Source organism: Pygocentrus nattereri, chromosome 7, assembly GCF_015220715.1.
Source record: "Pygocentrus nattereri isolate fPygNat1 chromosome 7, fPygNat1.pri, whole genome shotgun sequence".
Classification (NCBI taxonomy): domain Eukaryota; kingdom Metazoa; phylum Chordata; class Actinopteri; order Characiformes; family Serrasalmidae; genus Pygocentrus; species Pygocentrus nattereri.
The window spans coordinates 28,259,076-28,278,829 of NC_051217.1; the positions used below are offsets into that span (position 1 = coordinate 28,259,076).

The 19,754-nt window shown below is 40.3% G+C and overlaps 1 protein-coding gene across 1 annotated transcript in view; it reads right to left on the minus strand.

The window, feature by feature from the left end:
• Positions 1-17,008: 17,008 nt before the first annotated feature.
• The window catches only part of cd82b (CD82 molecule b), a 31,093-nt gene continuing 28,347 nt past the window's right edge, over positions 17,009-19,754 (minus strand). The window contains exon 9 of the mRNA XM_017687347.2: positions 17,009-19,212. Within this exon, the coding sequence (XP_017542836.1) occupies positions 19,135-19,212 (78 nt within the window). The 3' untranslated portion in view covers positions 17,009-19,134. The remainder of the gene's footprint in view (positions 19,213-19,754) is intronic.

Consider the following 19,754-nt stretch of genomic DNA (forward strand, 5'->3'; position numbering starts at 1 on the left):
CACCGTCCACAAACCTGAGTGACTGCGTGCGAGAAGCGGGATGACAGCGTCTCAGTTTACTGTGATTCCCTGTGTCCATGGACCCCTGGATCTGCCGCCTTTATCTATGGGGGAACATTAACTACCAAAAGCTAAACTTAACAAGTGAGTTTTCAGCCTAGTTCTGAAGATTGAGACTGTGTCTGAGTCCTGAACATTTTCTGGAAGCTGCTGCCTTATGAATTCTAGGAACTATTAATAAGCCAGCACTCTGTGATCTGAGTAGTCGTGATAACTTGTAATAGGAAATAAGGTCTTGCAGGTACTCAGGAGCCCCATGTAGGGCTTTATGTGTCACTAAAATAATTTTATATTCAATACAGAATTTAACAGGCAGCCAATGAAGTGATTATAGCACTGGACTGATATGATCAAATTTTCTAGTTTTAGTGAGGACCCTGGCTGCAGCGTTTTGGACTAGTTGAAGTTTGCTTAGATTCCTGTTCGTACATCCTGACAGTAGTGCATTACAGTAGTCTAGCCTAGAAGTAATAAAGGCATGTACTAGTGTTTCTGCATCATGCAGGGTTAGGGCATTTCTTATTTTGGCAATGTTGTGAAGATGTAGAAAAGCTGTCCTAGTGATGCTGCCTATGTGTTGATCGAATGATAAATCTGAATCAATTATGATGCCAAGATTTTTTGCTGCTGTACCAGGTGTAACTGGAAAGTCAGCAAGATTTAAAATTAAATCTGATTATTTATTTCTCACCAATTTTGGACCCAGAAGGAGAACCTCTGTTTTGTTACTGTTTAGTAGGAGGAAGTTATGTAACATCCAGCATTTCACATCTTTTACACAGTCCTCTATTTTCTTTAATCTGTATTTGTCATCAGGCTTGGCTGATATGTACAGTTGCATATCATCTATGTAACAATGAAAGTTAATGCCATTGTTATTTATAACTGTGCCTAAGGGTAACATGTAAATAGTGTAAATAATAATGGTCCTAAAATAAAGCCTTGCGGAATTCCAAATCTTACTTTTGAATAATTGGAAGATAAATTGTTTACGCTGATGAACTGATAATGTTCTGTTAGGTAAGATTGGAACCATGATAGGGCTGTCCCTGTGATTCCAACTATGTATTCTAACCTATATTGTGTATTGAATATTGTGGTCTATTGTATCGAAAGCTGCGTTTATGGCCAAGTAGCACTAACAAGGATACGTAGCCTACAGAGATAAGTCATCATATCTTAACATTTATTTATTTATTTATTTATTTACAAGCAGTATTAAGTGTTCCAGAATGAAGGATGTGAAGACACATCACTGTAACAGAAAACAACAGTCAGCGTGGTGTCTATGCATATTTATTTATGATGTAGAGCATTGTTAGCCTTTCTCTAACACAGTGGCTGTGGGACTTTTTAAAGATGGAGCCGCAAAGGAGCCATAATCACTGTTCTTGGGCAAATAAAAACCTTTAATAATTGATTTCATTGTTAAGTTAAAAACTCTGAATCAACATCTTTAACAGAGACATTGTAAAAGTGATAAACTATGACAAAACTATGAGAATAAATGAAGAATAATATAAATAGATTTAACACTCCCTTACATCATCTCATGTTTTCCATTTACATACACTGATCAAAAACCATTCCTCTGTCATATTCATGCTGATGAGAGGATCAGAGGATTAAATTCTGTATAAATTGCATTTTAAATGATTTATTAAAATAATTGAACCAAAGTGAACCCATAATAACCAAGATATGAGGAAATGTCTGTTTTTGGATCAAGTTACTCTAAAACAATTTTTTTTACATTCACATTGATATTAAGAATATTTACATGTCAATATTGTTTTAATGAATCACTCCACCTAAAAAGTCATCAAAAGTCAAATCAGCATTTGTTGATTTTTTTGAGGAACATTGTTGAAGGGAAAGAGTCTCCAGAGCAACTCTGGATTATTATGTGTTGATTCACTGATTACTGAGCAAAGCTGTTCACTGTGTTTAAAGATGATGAATTTATCTCGGACTCCAACAGGGTCACTTTCCTAGAGCTGTCCAGAGTGCTGAACTCCATCACCTCTTACTGAACATGTTGTTCATTCATTTAATTTGTTTTTCTTTATTTTATTTATTTATACATTGTAAAAATAACTTGTTTTGTTGAAAATATAATATTCTCTGCAGGTATATGTCAGATGTCAAGCATCATCTCCAGCAGGTCCAGAGAGGAAAAATCATCTTCAGACTAAACTATGGCATCACAGTGAAGTCAGTTTGAGGTCGAGTACATGGAGGTTCCATTGTGGCCTGTTTATCAGAGATGGAGTAATCTTAATCAGAAAATTGAGGGACACTAATCTTGCCTGTGTTTAAATTAACTTCATGTCAGTTTTAATACAGACTCTTTCGAACATCCCTTCACTCCACCCACATCCTCCCATCCTCCAACTGACCAGGACCAGCCCTGTTTAGCTTCATAGATCAGTCATGCCTAAGGGCTCCTAGCCCCATAGAGCCACTGGTTGAGGCTGGCATCCAGTATTGGTCATTTAAAGAATCCCACTACTCTATACACAACAGTGGCTGAATTCTTAATTTTCAATTAAAGCTATTTTTATATCAAAATATAGGTTTGGTTCAAAACTTCTAATGTCAGTTTTCAATACAAGTCCTGCCAGCCAATAAAGGCCTTCTAAAGTAATTCAGTAGAATATTGCTGTTGTCGAAAGAAAACCTCATATCCACAAAATGGTAACTTCATAGGAGAGGGAAAAAAGCTACTTTACTTTTAATGTAAGTAAATGGAACCAGACATTTTTCCAAGTAATTTTGGCTGGATTCTTGTGGTCCATTCACTGTGAAATTTATACGTAGCATAAAGAGCAACAGGCATTTTCAAATTATGTCAAAAACTGAAAAACAACAAAAATGGAGATGCAAGGTTTTCTTCCGACAACAATGATATATAACTAAGAACTTGCAGACATCCTATTTGCTGTCTTAAGCCTTCTGCTTAGTCCCACAGTATACATAACTATTCACTTTATCCAAAGTTTACTTTCAAAACACAAGTCTGCTTTGACAAGCTTTGGCCTCCTGACAAGGCAGCATGGTTTCCCATCCAGCCACTAGCCAGGAATAGACCTGCTTAGGTTCACAGATTAGTCGAGCCTAAGGATTGCCAGCCGCAGAGAGCCACTGCTTGTGGCTGGCTTCCAGTATTGGCCATTTAAAGATTTCCACAACTCTATTAGGACTTAATAGAGGCTGACTTTTTGAAAATTCTTCATTTTGAATCAAGCTTCTGTTTCTGACATGAGACCAGACTAAATCTTCTCATAGATTTGTATAAACTGGCTGAAGCAGGAAGCCAATAGGCCTTCTAAAGTAATTCAGCAGAATGTATAACCACAAACATGCAGACTTCCTATTTGCTGTCTTAATCCTTCTGCTTAGTTCCAGAGTATGAATTTCGTTTCACTGTGTCCATATCTTAGTTTGAAAAGCTTTGAACTACTGGCAAGGCAGCATGATCTCCCATCCACTCACTGATCTGGACCAGCCTTACTTAGCTTCATGGAACAGTCAAGCCTATGGTTTCCAAGCCCCATAGAGCCACTGGGTGAAGCTGCTTCCAGTATTGGCCATTTAAAGTATCCCACCACTCTATTAGGACTCAGTAGCAAACTAAATGTCGCTGCTGCTTAGCTATCAAGTAAACTAAGCATAAAGAAACTAAGCTATAGGATGAACCTAGAACATGTAGGCAGAGCTTGATTTTCAGTTCCTTTTCTCCTATTTCTTTATTGCGAAACTGCAAAAATATAATTAAATCATTTTTAGCTTTTATACACTTATCTTAATCAGGGATGTGGAGTAGCACGCTACTTTTTGTAGTTAGCTACAAATATTTGTAGCTAGTAGCTGTAGCCACTACAGTTGTATGAAATGTAGCTAGTAGCTGTAGTGCCTACACATTTTTGTATAGCTATAGTGAAAATCTGATGGTGACTGTGCAGTAATGACTGAGTTGCAAACAGGTGGAGCAAATGGGTATGCGCTGCCCCCATGCGAAGATCATGGTCTGAGTGTGTGCTAATGTGGTAGTATAGGCTAAAAAACATTATATAAACAAAAACACAAACTTACTTTGCTTTGCTTGAAGCAGAATGTATGTTACTGCTGCTCCATTTAAGTTGGAACGGGAGAATTTGAATGAGAAGCTGACTTCATGGCTGAGTGTTAGCACCTGTGATGTTCATAACTAGTGTTAGGACTCCAAGCTCTTCAGAAGTTTCTCAGGGTTTTATGAGATGCAAAAAGCAATGAAACTACACAGTGAGCAGGGAGAGATTCTCAGCTGACCTCAGTACAGCTGTGGCTCGGCCATAGACTGAACTGCCTGCTCTGTTTGTCTCTGTACAATGTGCTACACAGCCCAGTGAACCAGAGTAACTTTTTAAGACGAGCAGCACACATGCTATAAGCTAACACATAACATTGCTATGGCAAAAATTTTAGCTAGCTGAGAGTTAATTAATACATTATAATTGTAAAATAAAACCCTGTATTTAATTATTTTTTGCTTGGATGGCTCGTAGTGTGGCTAGCCAAATCAACATGCTTTAGTACAGCTCCAATAGCTGCTCAGGTTAGGTTACAGGCTCCATAGTGGGCTATAATTAGAGGTTAGATGTGAAATTAAAGTGATAATGTACCTACTCATAAACAAACAACATAAAGTTCACTGTTAACCAGCATATTGAAGGTATAGTATCATGTAGCGGACATTAAGAAATCAGCAGGTAAGTGAATAGTTAAATGATTAATTAAACTTCAACAGGGCAACTGAAGTCAAATAAATTTAAGGAATATTAATAGCAGTTTATGGAAGAATGGAGGGATGAAGAAAGGACAAATGGAAGAAAAAGTGCATAACAGTTGTAGATGAGTAAAAAAGGAGCAATGACTGAATAAAAAAACAAAAGGAGATAGTTATCATTGCTGTAATAATCATACACACACACACACACACACACATCTTCTAAGCATCTTCCCCTTCTGTCGCGGGGGCTGCTGGAGTTGACAATGCATTACACAAAATTGTTTTGTTTGTATTTGGTTAATTTTGTTGATTTTTGTTAGGAAAACCTGGAATGACTGACTTTGCCTTTACTTATTCTACATTTTTGTTGGCTATCACCATTTTGTTTGTATAAGTTTGTTGGTTACAATTAAACTTACTTTTTGGTGATCTTTTTGTATATTTGCAGTGTTTCAATTGTGCATTTCTTTCTGGCACAGGATTAAATGCAGGGTCTTGTTCACACTGTGAGTTGTGCTTTTTGGTGTGTCAGGTGGAGATTCACAAACATTCTGACAATCACACTCTTAAAGTAGCTAAAAATGAACCACTACTCTTTCTGGAAAAGTAGCTAAATTGTAGCTAGTTACAAATTTTGGAAAAGTAGCTACAAAATAGCTAACTACTCATTTTTCCAGTAGCTATCCCAAATTTAGCCGCAATTACAGAAGCAAATAAATCCTATTTTTAACACAAAGATACAAAGTATAAAGAAAACAAGTTATTACTTGTGGTCTTGCTCACGTGGTGAAAATAATCTCTTTAAAAGCAAACTGATTCTAACTGGGATTTCAATGTGAGGCGACAACTACGACCCTATGAGAAATGGAAGAGAACGTCAATCCACATACTATAAAGTGAATAACCCGTAGCGGCCAGTAAGTGGCGCTCTAAGACTGCAAACAGCTAATGAAACCTTCTATTACAAGAACAGACTACATTCGTGGTTCACCAAGACCATGACACTTAAACTGGAATCAATGTTATTATAATTTCAAAGTAAAGGTTACCTGATTGCAACTTCTAATATCAGTTAATTGCCAATGCAAGACCCGAACAGGCCTTGTGATATAAACTGAGTGTGCTCTAGTTTCACATTAGCCTTAACGAATAACTGACGTAGGTATTACGATTTAAACTGAGTCTGTTCTACAGTTTCTCACTAGGTTGAATGAACCTGCTGGACAGGTTTCCCCCTTTTAAGTCTCGTTTCCAACCAAAACTCAACAATTAAACACGAGCATTACTACAGTACGTGCAAGACCTGAATGCAACAAGTGCGATGATTCAACTGAATAAAAATGAACTAGAAATCACAGAATGGTTTAAAATATCATCCCCTCTGTAACTAACTGTTCCACTCTGTATATTATATAGTTTAAAAGAGGCCTTATATTTATTTCTGTGAGATTTTAGCCATAATCCTTTCAGCGGTTTGACTATCGACATTTCGCTGAGCGAGTAGCGCCAGAGCTCAGATCTGATCTGATTGGCTTACGACTGAGGAGTTGTGATCGGATTGGCTGAGCCGGGCGGGCGTTAGACTTTCCCCCAGTGATCTCTGAACGGCCAGACTGCTGTCTCCTCTTGGTTATGGTGTTAAAAAAAATTGGCAGGCACAGCAGAGGCAGCGAAAGGAGGCAGCGACGCCCCTGGCCGTTTCTACCCAGATACCACAGAGAAAAACATCCTCAGCGGAGTTTCCCCAATTTTTAAGTTTAACCGTCTTGTTTCCCACCAAAACGTAATAACGAAACACGAGCATTACACCAATACCTGCAGACTCTGAACTCAACGAGGAAAACTGAATAAAATATATTAGAAGTCACAGAATGGTGATTTATTTGTATTTCACAAAGATCATTAGACCTCGAGCTATGGAGGTTTCCACTACAGCAGAGCGAGCAGTGAGTGGGTTTCTCATAAAGTGGACAGGGGCTGTATCGGCAAGTAGTGCAGTGACGCAGCTCCTAGGAGGAAAATGATTCACCGGATGTTCGATTCATTGATCCGAACAGTTGGTTCGTAAGAACCAGAGCCTCTCTACATGGCTCTGTTAAGAACAACGTGAAATGAACTGAATTCTCCCAGCGCTGTTAGTGCGGGAAGCCATCTAGCGTGTGACCGAGGAGCTGCACCGGCTCTCATTAGAGAAATTGAGTTTTATTCAGGGTGGAGCCGTGGGTAGCGCCGGGTCCTCTCTGTGTGGAGTTTGCATGTTCTCCCCGTGTCTGCGTGGGTTTCCTCACACAGTCCAAAGACATGCAGTCAGGCCAATTGGACATGCTAAATTGCCCCTGGGTGTGGGTGTGTGAGTGACTGTCTGTCTGTCTGCCCTGCGATGGACTGGCGACCTGTCCAGGGTGTATCCTGCCTTCCGCCCGATGACTGCTGGGATATATATATATATGAGAGAGAGAGAGACGGAGAGAGAGAGAGAGAAGCATTTTGCTTAGTGATTTACTAGAATCTCTTCATCGAGCTGTTTTCAGCGCAGCGTCCTGAAAATTGGGTACAGGTTTTTTAAATGACCTAAAAGCTGCTATTGATGATGTGTTACAGAACACAGCCCATGTAGTGGAGATATGCCGTGCAGCATACAGACGAGCCCAGGAGAAACTGGAGAAGGTCCAGGAAGAAGTGTGCCAGGAGAGAAAGCAGCTTGAGATCGCTTGAAATGTGGAGAGAGAGCAGATCGTGACTGTGCAACAGTGCCTGCTGGCACATCCGGAGGAGCTGACAGCAGCGCAGGGAAAGAACCACAAGGAGGCCCTGGAAGAGGAGCAGAACTCAACCACCAATACCTCAACCTACCAGGACCTGGAGAGTAAAAACCGTCAGCTGAAAGACAGACTGTCCAGGTTGGAGATGGAGATGCAGAAGGAGCGAGAGATGCGGAGAGCAGAAAAAGAGCAGATGATGACAATAACACAGGAGTTCATGCACTTCATATTTGCTGCTACATGGCCACAATGGAGCATTAGGTGAGGCATCTGGAGAGAGAAGGCACAACAGAATGAGAAAGAACTGAAAGAAAATAAGAAGGAATAGAAAAAGAAGAGTAAGGAGCTGAAAAAGCAGATGAAGGAGGAGCAGAAGAGGGTGAGGAATTTGAAGCATGAAAGCGAGAAAGAAAGGAAAGCAGAGGAGAAAGAAAGGAAGAAGGAACAGAAAAAGAAGGATAAGGACCTATAAAAGCAGATAAAGAACAAGGAGCAGAAGGAGCTGCAGGAGGGAAAAAAGCTCCGGAAAGAGTAGCTTCTGAAGAAGTGTAGAATAAAATAAATACACCTTGAAAGAATGGATGTGAGTAAATGAATGAGTGAACGAGATTTCTCCCTGACATGAGCTAATCAAAACGCATCTAGAGCCACTGAGTGTTTGAGTGGTGTCTGTTCACTTTGTCTGGTTAATAATAGTAAGAATAATTTTTCTAATAATAATCACTGTTATCTTTATCTAAGCACCTTTCACTAACAGCTAATAGCTGTCTATGTAGTAAGAATTTGATAAATATTATTGACATACTGAGTCAGCAAACTTTACTAAGCTAAAGTGGATAGATAAAACTACTAACAGTTCAGCATTTGCAGCTTACAATGATCTACCTTATCTAAACGTAAAGGAACTCAATGTTAATAAATATATAAATAAATTCACACTACATATAAAAGTTTATCTGTACAATGTCTTCTCTACACTAAACTGTTGGAAGGTCAAACTACAAAGTATTATTTGACTGTTGTTGAGATCAAACTGTGCAATGTGTTTTTTACACTTAACCATTGGGAGATCAAACTGCAATTTGTTCTCTACACTAAATTGGTGGGAGCTCAAACTACAGTGTGTTCGCTATACTAAACTGTATGGACGTTCAAGCTGTGCTGCACATTTGGTGCACTACACTTCAGCATGTTCAGCAGTCAGTCTGTGCACTACGTTCTCTGCATGAAACTGTTGGGAACACATCAAACTGTGCTATGTGTTTTCTACACTAAACCTCTGGGGGATCAAAGATTCTATACATTAAGATGTGTTTAGGATCATTCAGTGTGCTTTTTCATTTGCTTTCCAATGTGTTTATTACTGGTAAATGATGTGTATGTATTTATGAGATGCTGAAATGTTTTGTGGAATTTATTTACTTCAATTGTTATCTCTCCATTGTATTGCAGTCATTTCCTCTGGCTCATTCTCTCTTGCATATTATCTCTACCTTAAGATTTCTTTGTTACTGTACTTTTGCGGTATATTCATCTAGCGGTATATTCATCTAGTCATTAGTCTTTTGCGGTATATTCATCTAGTCATTTCATGGTCCATCATCCAGACTGATCAGGCTGAATGTATTTGCGTGTAGATGTCAGTCAAGTTGAGTTTCTTATATGTGGGTTTTGTGGGGATTTTCTTTCATTTAATGTATCACTCAGTAAGTCAGCAAAGGTTCCAATGTTCTCATGTTACCATAATTGGAGGCGAAAATTGTGAGCGAATTAAATTTAACATGCTTTACACTGAAGTGTGCTGGCTGTTAATGAAGTGTTGGTTGGTGTATATGTGAATTCAGCATTCTAGTTAACGTCATTTGACAGTCTTGCTATTGATTTGTATCAGGACAGAAGTCTTGGAAAAGGTATAATTTTGATTGCACTGCCATCAGAAATAGCCTACAGCTTGATGTTACAACATTATAGTACATGTCATGTTGGGAACTTGTATATACCAAGTTGTCCTGCCCACATTTTCCACAGGCTTACCCAAACATTTTTTTCTGCCTACAATACTGGTATCCATGGGGTTCATCATCTGTACAATGTGTGCTTTACATTAAACTGTCATACTACAATGCATTCTTTACTCTAAAGTCTGTTTTACACTGAAATTTACACTGTTGCTGAGAGGTGTTCTCTACACTAAACTGTGTATGTATATTCAGGCTGCAAGCCATACTCTACCCTCATGTGTTGTTGAGGTCTAACTATGCAAAGTCTTCTCTACAGTAAATTGTTGGGAGCTCAAACTGCAGAGTATTCTTTGAATTTAATGGTATGGATGTTCAAGCTGTCCAGAAAAGTGGAGAATTTTCTTTGGCATGGAATTTTTCTGAGGTAGGTTTCCTCTGGCCTGGGCTTGCCGACGCCTTTCCCTAGTTGGACTGAACCGAGGATAAAGTTCAAGTCAGTGTACAGTGAAGAAGTGATCCAGCATGATAAGATCACATATTTGCCTGTAACTACCGCTTTTGAAAACTGCTGTTCACAAACGCTCTCCATCCAACTTCACTGAGCTCGAGCTGTTTTGCAAGGAAGAATGGGCAAAAATTTCAGTCTCTCGATGTGCAAGACTGACAGAGACGTACCCCAAGCCACTTGCAGCTGTAATCACAGCAAAAGGTGGCGCTACAAAGTATTAAAGCAAGGGGTCGAATAATATTGCACGCCCCACTTTTCAGTTTTTTATTTCTAAAAAAAGTTTAAAATATCCAATAAATTTCGTTCCACTTCACAATTGTGTCCCACTTGTTGATTCTTCACAAAAAATTACAATTTCATATCTTTATGTTTGAAGCCTGAAATGTGGCAAAAGGTTGAAAAGTTCAAGGGGGCTGAATACTTTTGCAACCCACTGTATATATATATATATATATATATATATTGTAGTTTAACTGCAATGTTGTGTCTAGTTTGAGTGTTTTCTCAGGAGGAAGGATTTTGTTTCATTTCTTTCATTATTTTGTAAGTTAGCAAATGTCATGTTACTGTAATTAGGTAAAAAAAAAGAAAATTTACCTTAATTGTAGTCATTTTATTAGAATCAGGACAAGGAGGATCTGTGTCACATACCCTACTTGCCAAAGAACTGCTGTCACAGAGTGTTGTTATTAGTTGTGTATTAGTTTTTCCAGAATGTACATAGAAAATTTGAATATAACCACATTAATTGAGAGAAGTGCCAGTTTCAGCAACCCAAATTAGACAACCCATACTAAAAGTGTCTGGATGATTAAATAGAAATATGGTCAGACAATATTTACATTTATATTTTGGCTTCCAATTAAACTATTCTGGTCTAAATTAATAGTCTAGTATATCATTTTTGTGCTGACGCAGATTAGAAAACCACAATAATAAAATACTACATGGCACAGAAGCCCTTTGAGCACCATAGTAAATGCTGCTTGTACTTCTTTGTAGAGAAATGGTGGCAGGAATTGAGGGTCGTTTCTTTGAGGGACCATAACATCAGACGACCCCACAAGACTCTCTGAGTGACTCTGACAGCGGCCTCTACAGGTATTTTTATTTTTATGCAACTAACAGTGAAATGTTCCTTTTTGTTAATGGTTTTCACATTAATGCTCAATGCTTGTAAATAGGACTGTTGGAAAGTTGGAAAACTGTTGGAAAAATTTTGGTGGTGGTGTGTTAGTGTGTGCTGTGCAGGTACAAGTGGATCAGACACAGAAGAGCTGTGCTGTATAATAAGTGTTGAATATGGAATCATGAATTTGTCAACACTAATTTTAGTGTATCATCCTGTATTTAGCCAAACTATCATCATCATCATTGACCACTAGTCCAGATAGGGTCGCGACTGCAGTGACTGTATTACTGCTGCCGCCTGTCCCTTTCCCCTTACCTGGAGTGGGCATGCCATCCTTTTCCGGGCCAAGACCATGGACTTGGAGGTGCTGATCCGCATACCAACTGCTTCACACTCAGCTTCCAAACTGCTCCAGCGAGCGCTGGGGGCATCCATGTGATTCCGGCAAAAGAACAACATCATCTGCAAATAGCAGAGACGCCACCCTCCGGCCTCCACACATAATGCCCTCCTGACCCTGGCTATACCCTGACACTCTGTCAATGAATATCATGAACAAGAGTGGAGACAGAGCACAACCCTGGCGGAGTCCAATGCTAACACTGAAAGAGTCTGACTTAATGCAGAGTATACGGACACAGCTCTCACTCCGGGAGTACAGAGATTGAATGGCCCGGAGTAGTAGCCCTGGCACCCCATACTCCCGGAGGACCTCCCACAAGGAACACATAAGCCTTCTCCAAGTCCACAAAACACATGTAGAAAACTCCCATGCCCCCTCAACAATCTGTGAGAGGGTGAAAAGCTGGTCCATTGTTCCACGGCTGGGACGGAATCCACATTGTTCCTCCCCAATCTGAGGTTCAACTATCAGTCAGAGTCTCCTTTCCAGCACTTTGCATAGACTTTCCCAGGGAGGCTGAGCAGTGTGATACCCCGATAGTTGGCACACACCTTCTGGTCCCCCTTTTTAAAAATAGGGACCACCACCCAGTCTGCCAGTCCAAGGGTACTGTTCCCAAGGTCCATGCAATATTGCAGAGGCGTGTTAGCCACGACAGCACCACAATATCCAGAGCCTTGCTCCACTGAGGAGCTTACCAACTACCTCAGTGACCTCCACCAGGGAAATGGAACTTGAAACCCCAGGAGCCCCTGACGTCTCCCGGATTAAGAAGTTCCTCAAAGTGTTCCTTCCACCGACTGACAATATCCTCATTTGAAGTCAGACTTTCTCCACCCTTGCTGAATACAGCTTGGGCGCAGCCACCCCGACCACTCCTGAGTCGCTGGCCTCTTTCTTCAGCTTGACGGCCTCCCTCACCACTGGTGTCCAGCAGGAGGTTCTTGGTTTACTGCCCCGACAGGCACCCACAAGCTTTTGGCCACAGCTACGCCTGGCAGCTTCCACAATGGAGGTTTTGAACAGGGTCCATTCAGACTCTTACCTCCTCCGGGACATGAGAAAAGCTCTCACGGAGGTGGGAGTTGAAATCATTCCGAACAGGGGCCTCCAACAGTTGTTCCCAGCACACCCTCACTATTCGCTTGGGCCTACCGGACCTGACCATCAGTTTTCCCTGCCATGTGATCCAAATGACCACCAGATGGTGCTCAGCACCTCTCTTCACCCTAGTGTCCAGAACATATGGTTCCAAGTCAGATGAAATGACAACAAAGTCGATCATTGACCTTCGACCCAAGGAGCTCTGGTACCATGTACACTTATGAACATACTTGTGATCGAACTTGGTGTTCGTTATGGACAATCCTTGCCTGGCACAGAAGTCCAATAAGAATTCACCATTCGGGTTTAGATCGGGCAGGCCGTTCTTCCCAATCATGCCTCTCCAGGTCTCCCAGTCATTGCCAAAGTGAGCGTTGAAGTCTCCCAGTAAGACTATGGAGTCTGTAGGTGGGACCCTTTCCAGAACCCCACCCACTCGCTCCAAGAAGGCCGAATACTCTGACCTGTTGTTTGGTGCATAAACACAGATTTTATTATTTTTAATTCGCATTGAGGCGATCCTCTCGTCCACTGGGACAAACTCCAACTGCATGGTCACCAGCCGGGGACTCGTGAGTATCCCCACACCCGCCCAGCACCCTCTGTGCAACCCCTGAGTAGGAGAGAGACCAACCCCTATCCAGGAGTTTGGTTCCAGAGCTGACACTGTGGGTGGAGGTGAGCCCAACTATATCTAGTTGGTACCTCTCAACCTCCTGCACAAGTTCTGCCCACCCCCCCATTGAGGTTACATTCCATGTACCAAGAGCTAGTTTCTGCTGCATGGGCCTAGGCCACCAAGGGCCTCCCCGCAATCTCCCACTGCCTTGGTTATGTACATGTGGCTCTGTAACACTGATTTCCTTCTATTATGGCATGTGCAGTATTTGTGTACTATTTATATTTGTAATTATTGCTTTTTTTTAATCTCTCAAATTATAGTGGGGTTTCTTTACTTTCTTGAAAAATTACTTTCTGCAACACAGACTTGAACTATTTAATTATAACCATTGCTTCACGGGGTACATTTTAGGACATCCTCAGAGGTCAAGAGTCAGAGCGGCATCATTCCTCGGACTAAAGGACTCCAAGAAAAAACATCGTCACGTCTCAGATCTGGTGTAACTGAACATCAGGTATAGCCCTATCTAGTGTTCATTAGCATACACTATATTGGCAAAAGGATTCACTCACCCATCCAAATCATTGAATTCATGGCCACAGGTATAGTGAAAGAATGGGTCACTCTCAGGAGCTCAGTGAATTCCAGCATGGTACCGTGATTGGATATCACATCAGCGGTAACATATACATTTTAAAGGTGGGGGGGGGGGGGGGGGGGGGTTAGTCTGAAAGTATATGAAAATGCAGGTTTTAATTGGAGATAGCTGTGCTGTGCTCAAATATGACTGCTGTCTGCCCGCATTGATATCCAAGTCTGTGTCACACAACGGTTTTACCTCCGTTTGGGCAGTCTTGGCTGTTATAGAGAAGGCTGTGCTAACTGTCTGTGTAATCTCTCCTCTCTTCCTTTCATGTTTTCTCTCAGCCCCCCTGACTACTCCTTCTATGACATTGTAACCTATTATTGGGTCTTCAGCAACGGTCGGGTCACTAGAAACCAAGATTGGCACCTTTAGCTCTGAACTTGATGTGGATTCACCAGCTAACTTAAAACTCACTTCAATCCAGCCATTAAATGGAATTTCTGTGTTGTTAGCAGCGAGAACAGTGAGTGTCACTCCTCCAATTAAATCTACAATGGGCTGTACAATGGTATGCGGAAGATGCTGCTGTCGCCAGGTGTCATTCACAACGCCGGCCTGTGCACCGGTGTCCCACAGTGCTATAACTGGGTGGCTGTCAAAGTAACAACTGACAAGACAGCGCTTGCCTATCAAATCAATGAGGTGAGAGTGCTGTGATGGCGGCAAATACTTGACTGAACCCAGGCTAGTAGGGACACTACATATAGAATCCTGGTTCAACTAATTGTTTAGTTGCATTTTTGCTTCAGCAGGTTGAAGGGCTGGCAGTCCTCAGCAGTCCTTGACAATTTCCTCTCTGCAGTTCACTCTTTTTAGTTTCTCCTGTCTCTCACCCTCTAGCTTGGCAGCTTCGTTCACTTTTTCAATAAGGACTTTGTCTGTGGTTCGGACATTAGTAAGATAAGGTAAGATCTGGAATTTCAGAGCCACTCAGTAGCCCTATTTCAATTGAATGGAGAAATTTACGTTGAATCGTGTCACGGCTAAACTGTTCATCAGTATCACAATTTGTGGCTTTCCATATCAGTTTCTCTTTCAGCTCAATGGCCCTGAATACAAAGTTCTGTGCCGACTCTTTTGGATCTTGTGACATATTAATTAGCCGGTGACACAAATCAGTGGCGCTGTCTACCTTGTGGCTCTGGAGTATGGTGTACAACACTCTGAATGTCAGTCAAGCATGTCCCTCAGTGGTAAACCTGGATTCACTACTCTGATTCCAGCTTCAATTACTTCAGCCTTTGTGTGCCCTTTCTCTAGGCCTACTTCAATTTGATGCACTAAACTTGGGTAAGATAGCTTATCTTTCTGGTTACTATCACCAATCTGTCCAAAAATCTTGAATTCTCTCCTGAGTGACTTCTGGGACTTTTTGATGGTTGCATTGCCTTAGTTTCATCCTGACTGTCTTTGTTACTCTTAGGCGCGTGCCTCATTACCTTGGAAATCTCACTAGTAATGCCCTGCTGTAATTCTATTATGAATGAGAGCAAACCTCTGAAAAACTGACTGACCTCTTCCTTATTTAACTCAACCTCATCCAACGCCCCTTCAGCCAGCTTGACGAGTGCTCTATGAGGCTTGGTGAGGGAATCAACAGCATCCAGGCCACTGCACTTTAAATACCTGCAGACCTCTACGAGCTGATCCTTCTCTAACTGCCACAGGACTGCACTCACTCTGTCGTGAAGAAGGTGCTGGCTACTCTCCATGGCTCTGTGACTCTAGGCTTGTCTCAGGAAGGGATAGGTTTACTACCTTTTCTCCTGGCTGGGCTGGCTCACTAAAATATGTTACAGGCATGAAATTAGAAATTAAATGAAATGTACCACATATGACTTTGTCAGCAACAGGTGGGAGAAGTCACCACTTGGAAGGGGTGTCAATGCTTCTGGACAGTGCATGTCAATGGAGTTTAGTCAAAAATTGTATTTTGGTGAGTAGTAGACATTTTAGAGAGAGAGGGAGTCTCTCCATTATTCATTGTAAACTGAATTTGGGTCATGGGCTTAGCAGTGTAGCAGACATATGAAACAGTCTGGAAACAAACAAAACTGTGTTGGCGACACAGTACCTCAAATCTAATTTCTGTCATACATTCTGAGATATTGCACTCTTAATTGGATGAATATATCCTGACATTAGCATTTTTCTCTTGGTGATATATTCATCCAGTATTGTCTGATCTTGTGCCTGTTTTTCAAAACTAGAGACAATAAAAGGGCAGATTTTTAAATGTATTCAAGCACTTCTACCCAGATTGTTTTGTCAAGTAAAGCAAGCAAATCCCCCCCTGCACATCTGCATTCATTAACAGCCATAGGTGGGGAACAAGGAAGTTGCTGGCAGTCAGTGGTAAGATACCAAGAATCTCTCATACAGTTGATCCTAATATTAACAGTAATACTTCAACCTTTCTCTCTTCAGTTGGTGACTTTCAGCTGGCCATGGCATTTATTGATCTAAATTGCTCAAGGGTTGAAATTCTACTTACCACAGAATATGAACTAGAATAAAGAATTCTTCTTTGACATTCATAGTCTGAGAAAGATATGGCAGAAACACTGCCAATACTTACAGTCTCTTTTATATTACCCTCTTCTGGTTACTGCCAAAACTGCAGTTTTTGCAATTTCCTCAAACATGAACAAAAGTTTCATGTTTGCAGCCTTGGTCTAATCCCATTTTGTACTTTGTTTCTTCTTTTCCAAAAGAAAAAAAACCCACATTTTCACCTTCACATTTTCATTTAGCCCTTCACAGAACTCAGAAATCTCAAAGGTCATGTGTTTTTTCTTCTTATTTTAAAAAAAATAATTTTTCACTTTTTCTGATCAGTTCAGTTCAATGTAACTTTAACCTAAAATATCCAACCAAATTCATGTCAGTGTAGAATGAATCTACCCATGGCTATGCTATAATATCTCTGTTCATTGCCACTGTTGATATTACATAAAAATCTCAGTACAAAACATGAACTGACATTAAAATGATTGAGATTACTTTAACACAAGAGAAAAGATCACACATTACAGCATGAAGACTTTAACTCTGTTTAATTGTTCTACATAAATACTTTTGGAGTGGATGTAAAAAAACAATACATTGATTATTAACAAACTGGGTTCCATAAAAAACAAAAATTCCAATCAAAAAGTATCAGTAAAAAGCCTTCATCTTCACTGCCATAACCCTAACAGAACATACAGCAATTTTGTAAATAGTGCTATATCATCAACTTTGTTTTTCAGCTTCTTCCAGGGCATTTTAATAAAGGCAATTCCAGCCAAGCACAAATAGACACACCTCAATGTGATTAAAAGTGATGTGTTCACAGACCTGGAGACCAAAAACATGAACAGACAAGACCAAACAAGAGCACAGAAGTCTTTTTCTGTTCTTGGATAAATGTGCTTAAAATAACTGCATAGTAAACGCACTGAAGTTGCATTGTGCAAACGCAAGAGAAAACAGCTCACACAGTCAGTGTTAGACATGTACAACTCCTGAATATGTTTACATATGAACTTCTGTCCAACATTCCAGCATATGTTCCAAAGTTGTTAGAGTGAATTGTAAAAAACAGAACAAGGTGGAACAAGTAGCTGAAAGCTGTTTTCTCTGCAAAAGACTCCATGACTCTGTTCATGTTTAGTACAGTGTTTCTTTCACTTTCCTCCAGGGGTTAATACTGAAATCGTAAAATATTGTAAAAAAAAAAAATCTACTGGATTTAAAGGCACTGGAATTTTGCCAATATGTAGTCATACAAACGAGTTATCGTCAAGAATCTGCGTATTTAAGCTAAAACTGGAAAACAGATGAATATATAGAATTGCTGTCAGAGTGCAGTTTTCTTTTACATACCGTCTTTAGGTATTTCTCAAACTTTCTTAAAAAATAAATATTTATAAATTGATATCTAATAAGCAAGAGTCTTTCACCTGCAGAAATATAATTTAGCACAATAAATTCTTATTAGACTAAACTCAGTAAAGCTGTATGTATTTTTCCACTTCATTTGACCAGTTATAGACCTATTCACCACCTTGTTTCCCAGCTTGTGTAAAGCACAGCCAATAAAAATGACTTAAAATAGAAAACAGCAATAAAGTCAATTGATTTTTTAAAACAACAACCATCTTAAGTAAGCCCATCAACCTACAAATATTCCATTAAATAGTCAATAAATATGAAGGAAGGGGTCTTTGGAGGGGTTATTGTGTTCATGATTCATTTATATGCTATACCACAGTGGAGTCAGAATGTTTAAGACAGATAAAGGAAACTACTTTTTGTGGCAACTGAAGACCATAACTAGTCAGACACACTAACAGATACTCTGGCAACTTCCCATCAAAACCTTGCTAAGCTTAAAATGTAATGCATTAAATCTATAGTACTAATACAATTTGTACTATTAATATAATTTAAAATATGAAATCTATTAATGTGGGAAGGATGTACATATTTTTTCTATGTTTTTATTATTTTTTTTTATTTTACCTTTATTTAACCAGGGTAGTCACATTAAGATTAAAAATCTCATGTGCTCAATATACGGTGATCACAGACAAGTCTGTGCCCTTCAACAACTTCAGTGATCGGACCCCACCCATAGGAAACTTTCCCACCCTGGCTTTCTCATAAAGTTCCTCCTGGAAACCTGTCAGGAGTGTTTGCAAACACGGACCCCCAGTTAAGTGATATATTACATGCAGTTTCTAATCATTTAAATGACCTGAACATACTAAGACCACTTGGTCGTTTTTCAGGACTTGCTCACTGATATGTCACAAGACTGGCTTTAAGGAGCACTGTTTTACAGTCCACACTTCCCATACAATAAGTGCTCCTGAATGGAACCACATGGAAAAACTAAAACCTGAAAAAAACATACATAATACAAAGCACACAGAGCAGGTAAAGCACCAAAACAAAAATCAACCCTACTAACAAAAGTTTCTAACACAAACACAAAATAATCTATCTTGCACAGAGTATAAAACTGAAATAAAAAGCAAGAGGGTAATAAAACATTGACTGTTAAAACTATTTGTTTTATTGTGGCAAAATGCTCTGCCAAAGTAGTGAGTGTATTTCCTTGTTTGTGGATGTGTGTGTGTGTGTTTGTGTGTGAGTGTTTGTGGGTGTGTTCTTTACTCTCAGTACTTGGGTACTTTGGTGTAGACTTCCTGATGGACACTCTTGCATAAGCACATGGACAGCACCATTCCCAGAAGCTGGAAAAAGAACAGAGCTGTGAGTGATCCCTCTTTCTGCCCCTTACCCATACACAGTCGAGTGACATTATTATGACCACAAGCTGGTGGTGGGAACATCATGGACTGGGTAATGTTTTTGTGGCATTCTCTGGGCCCACTCATCCATATTGGTGGCACTCTCAATCTGGGTATAAATCCATCCTTGCAGATCGAGTACACTGATACATGCTCATTGTCTTCCCTAGGGCAGATGGGATCTTACAGCAAGACAATGTGACATGTCACAAAGTTATAAATGTCTGACATTGGTTCGAAGAGCATGACCAAGACTTTCAAGCACTACCCGGCCCCTTAATTCTCCAGACTTTCCCCAGACCAAGAACCCAATTGAGCATCTGTGGGACCACCTTGATCGTCATTGCTCTATGCATCCTCCCCCACGCACCCTCCAGCAGCTGTGGGATGCATTGCAGTCAGCATGGCTCCAGATATCTGTGACAACCTACTAGGACCTTACTGATTCACTCCCAGCCAACCTAGCTGCTGTCCGTGCTGCATAC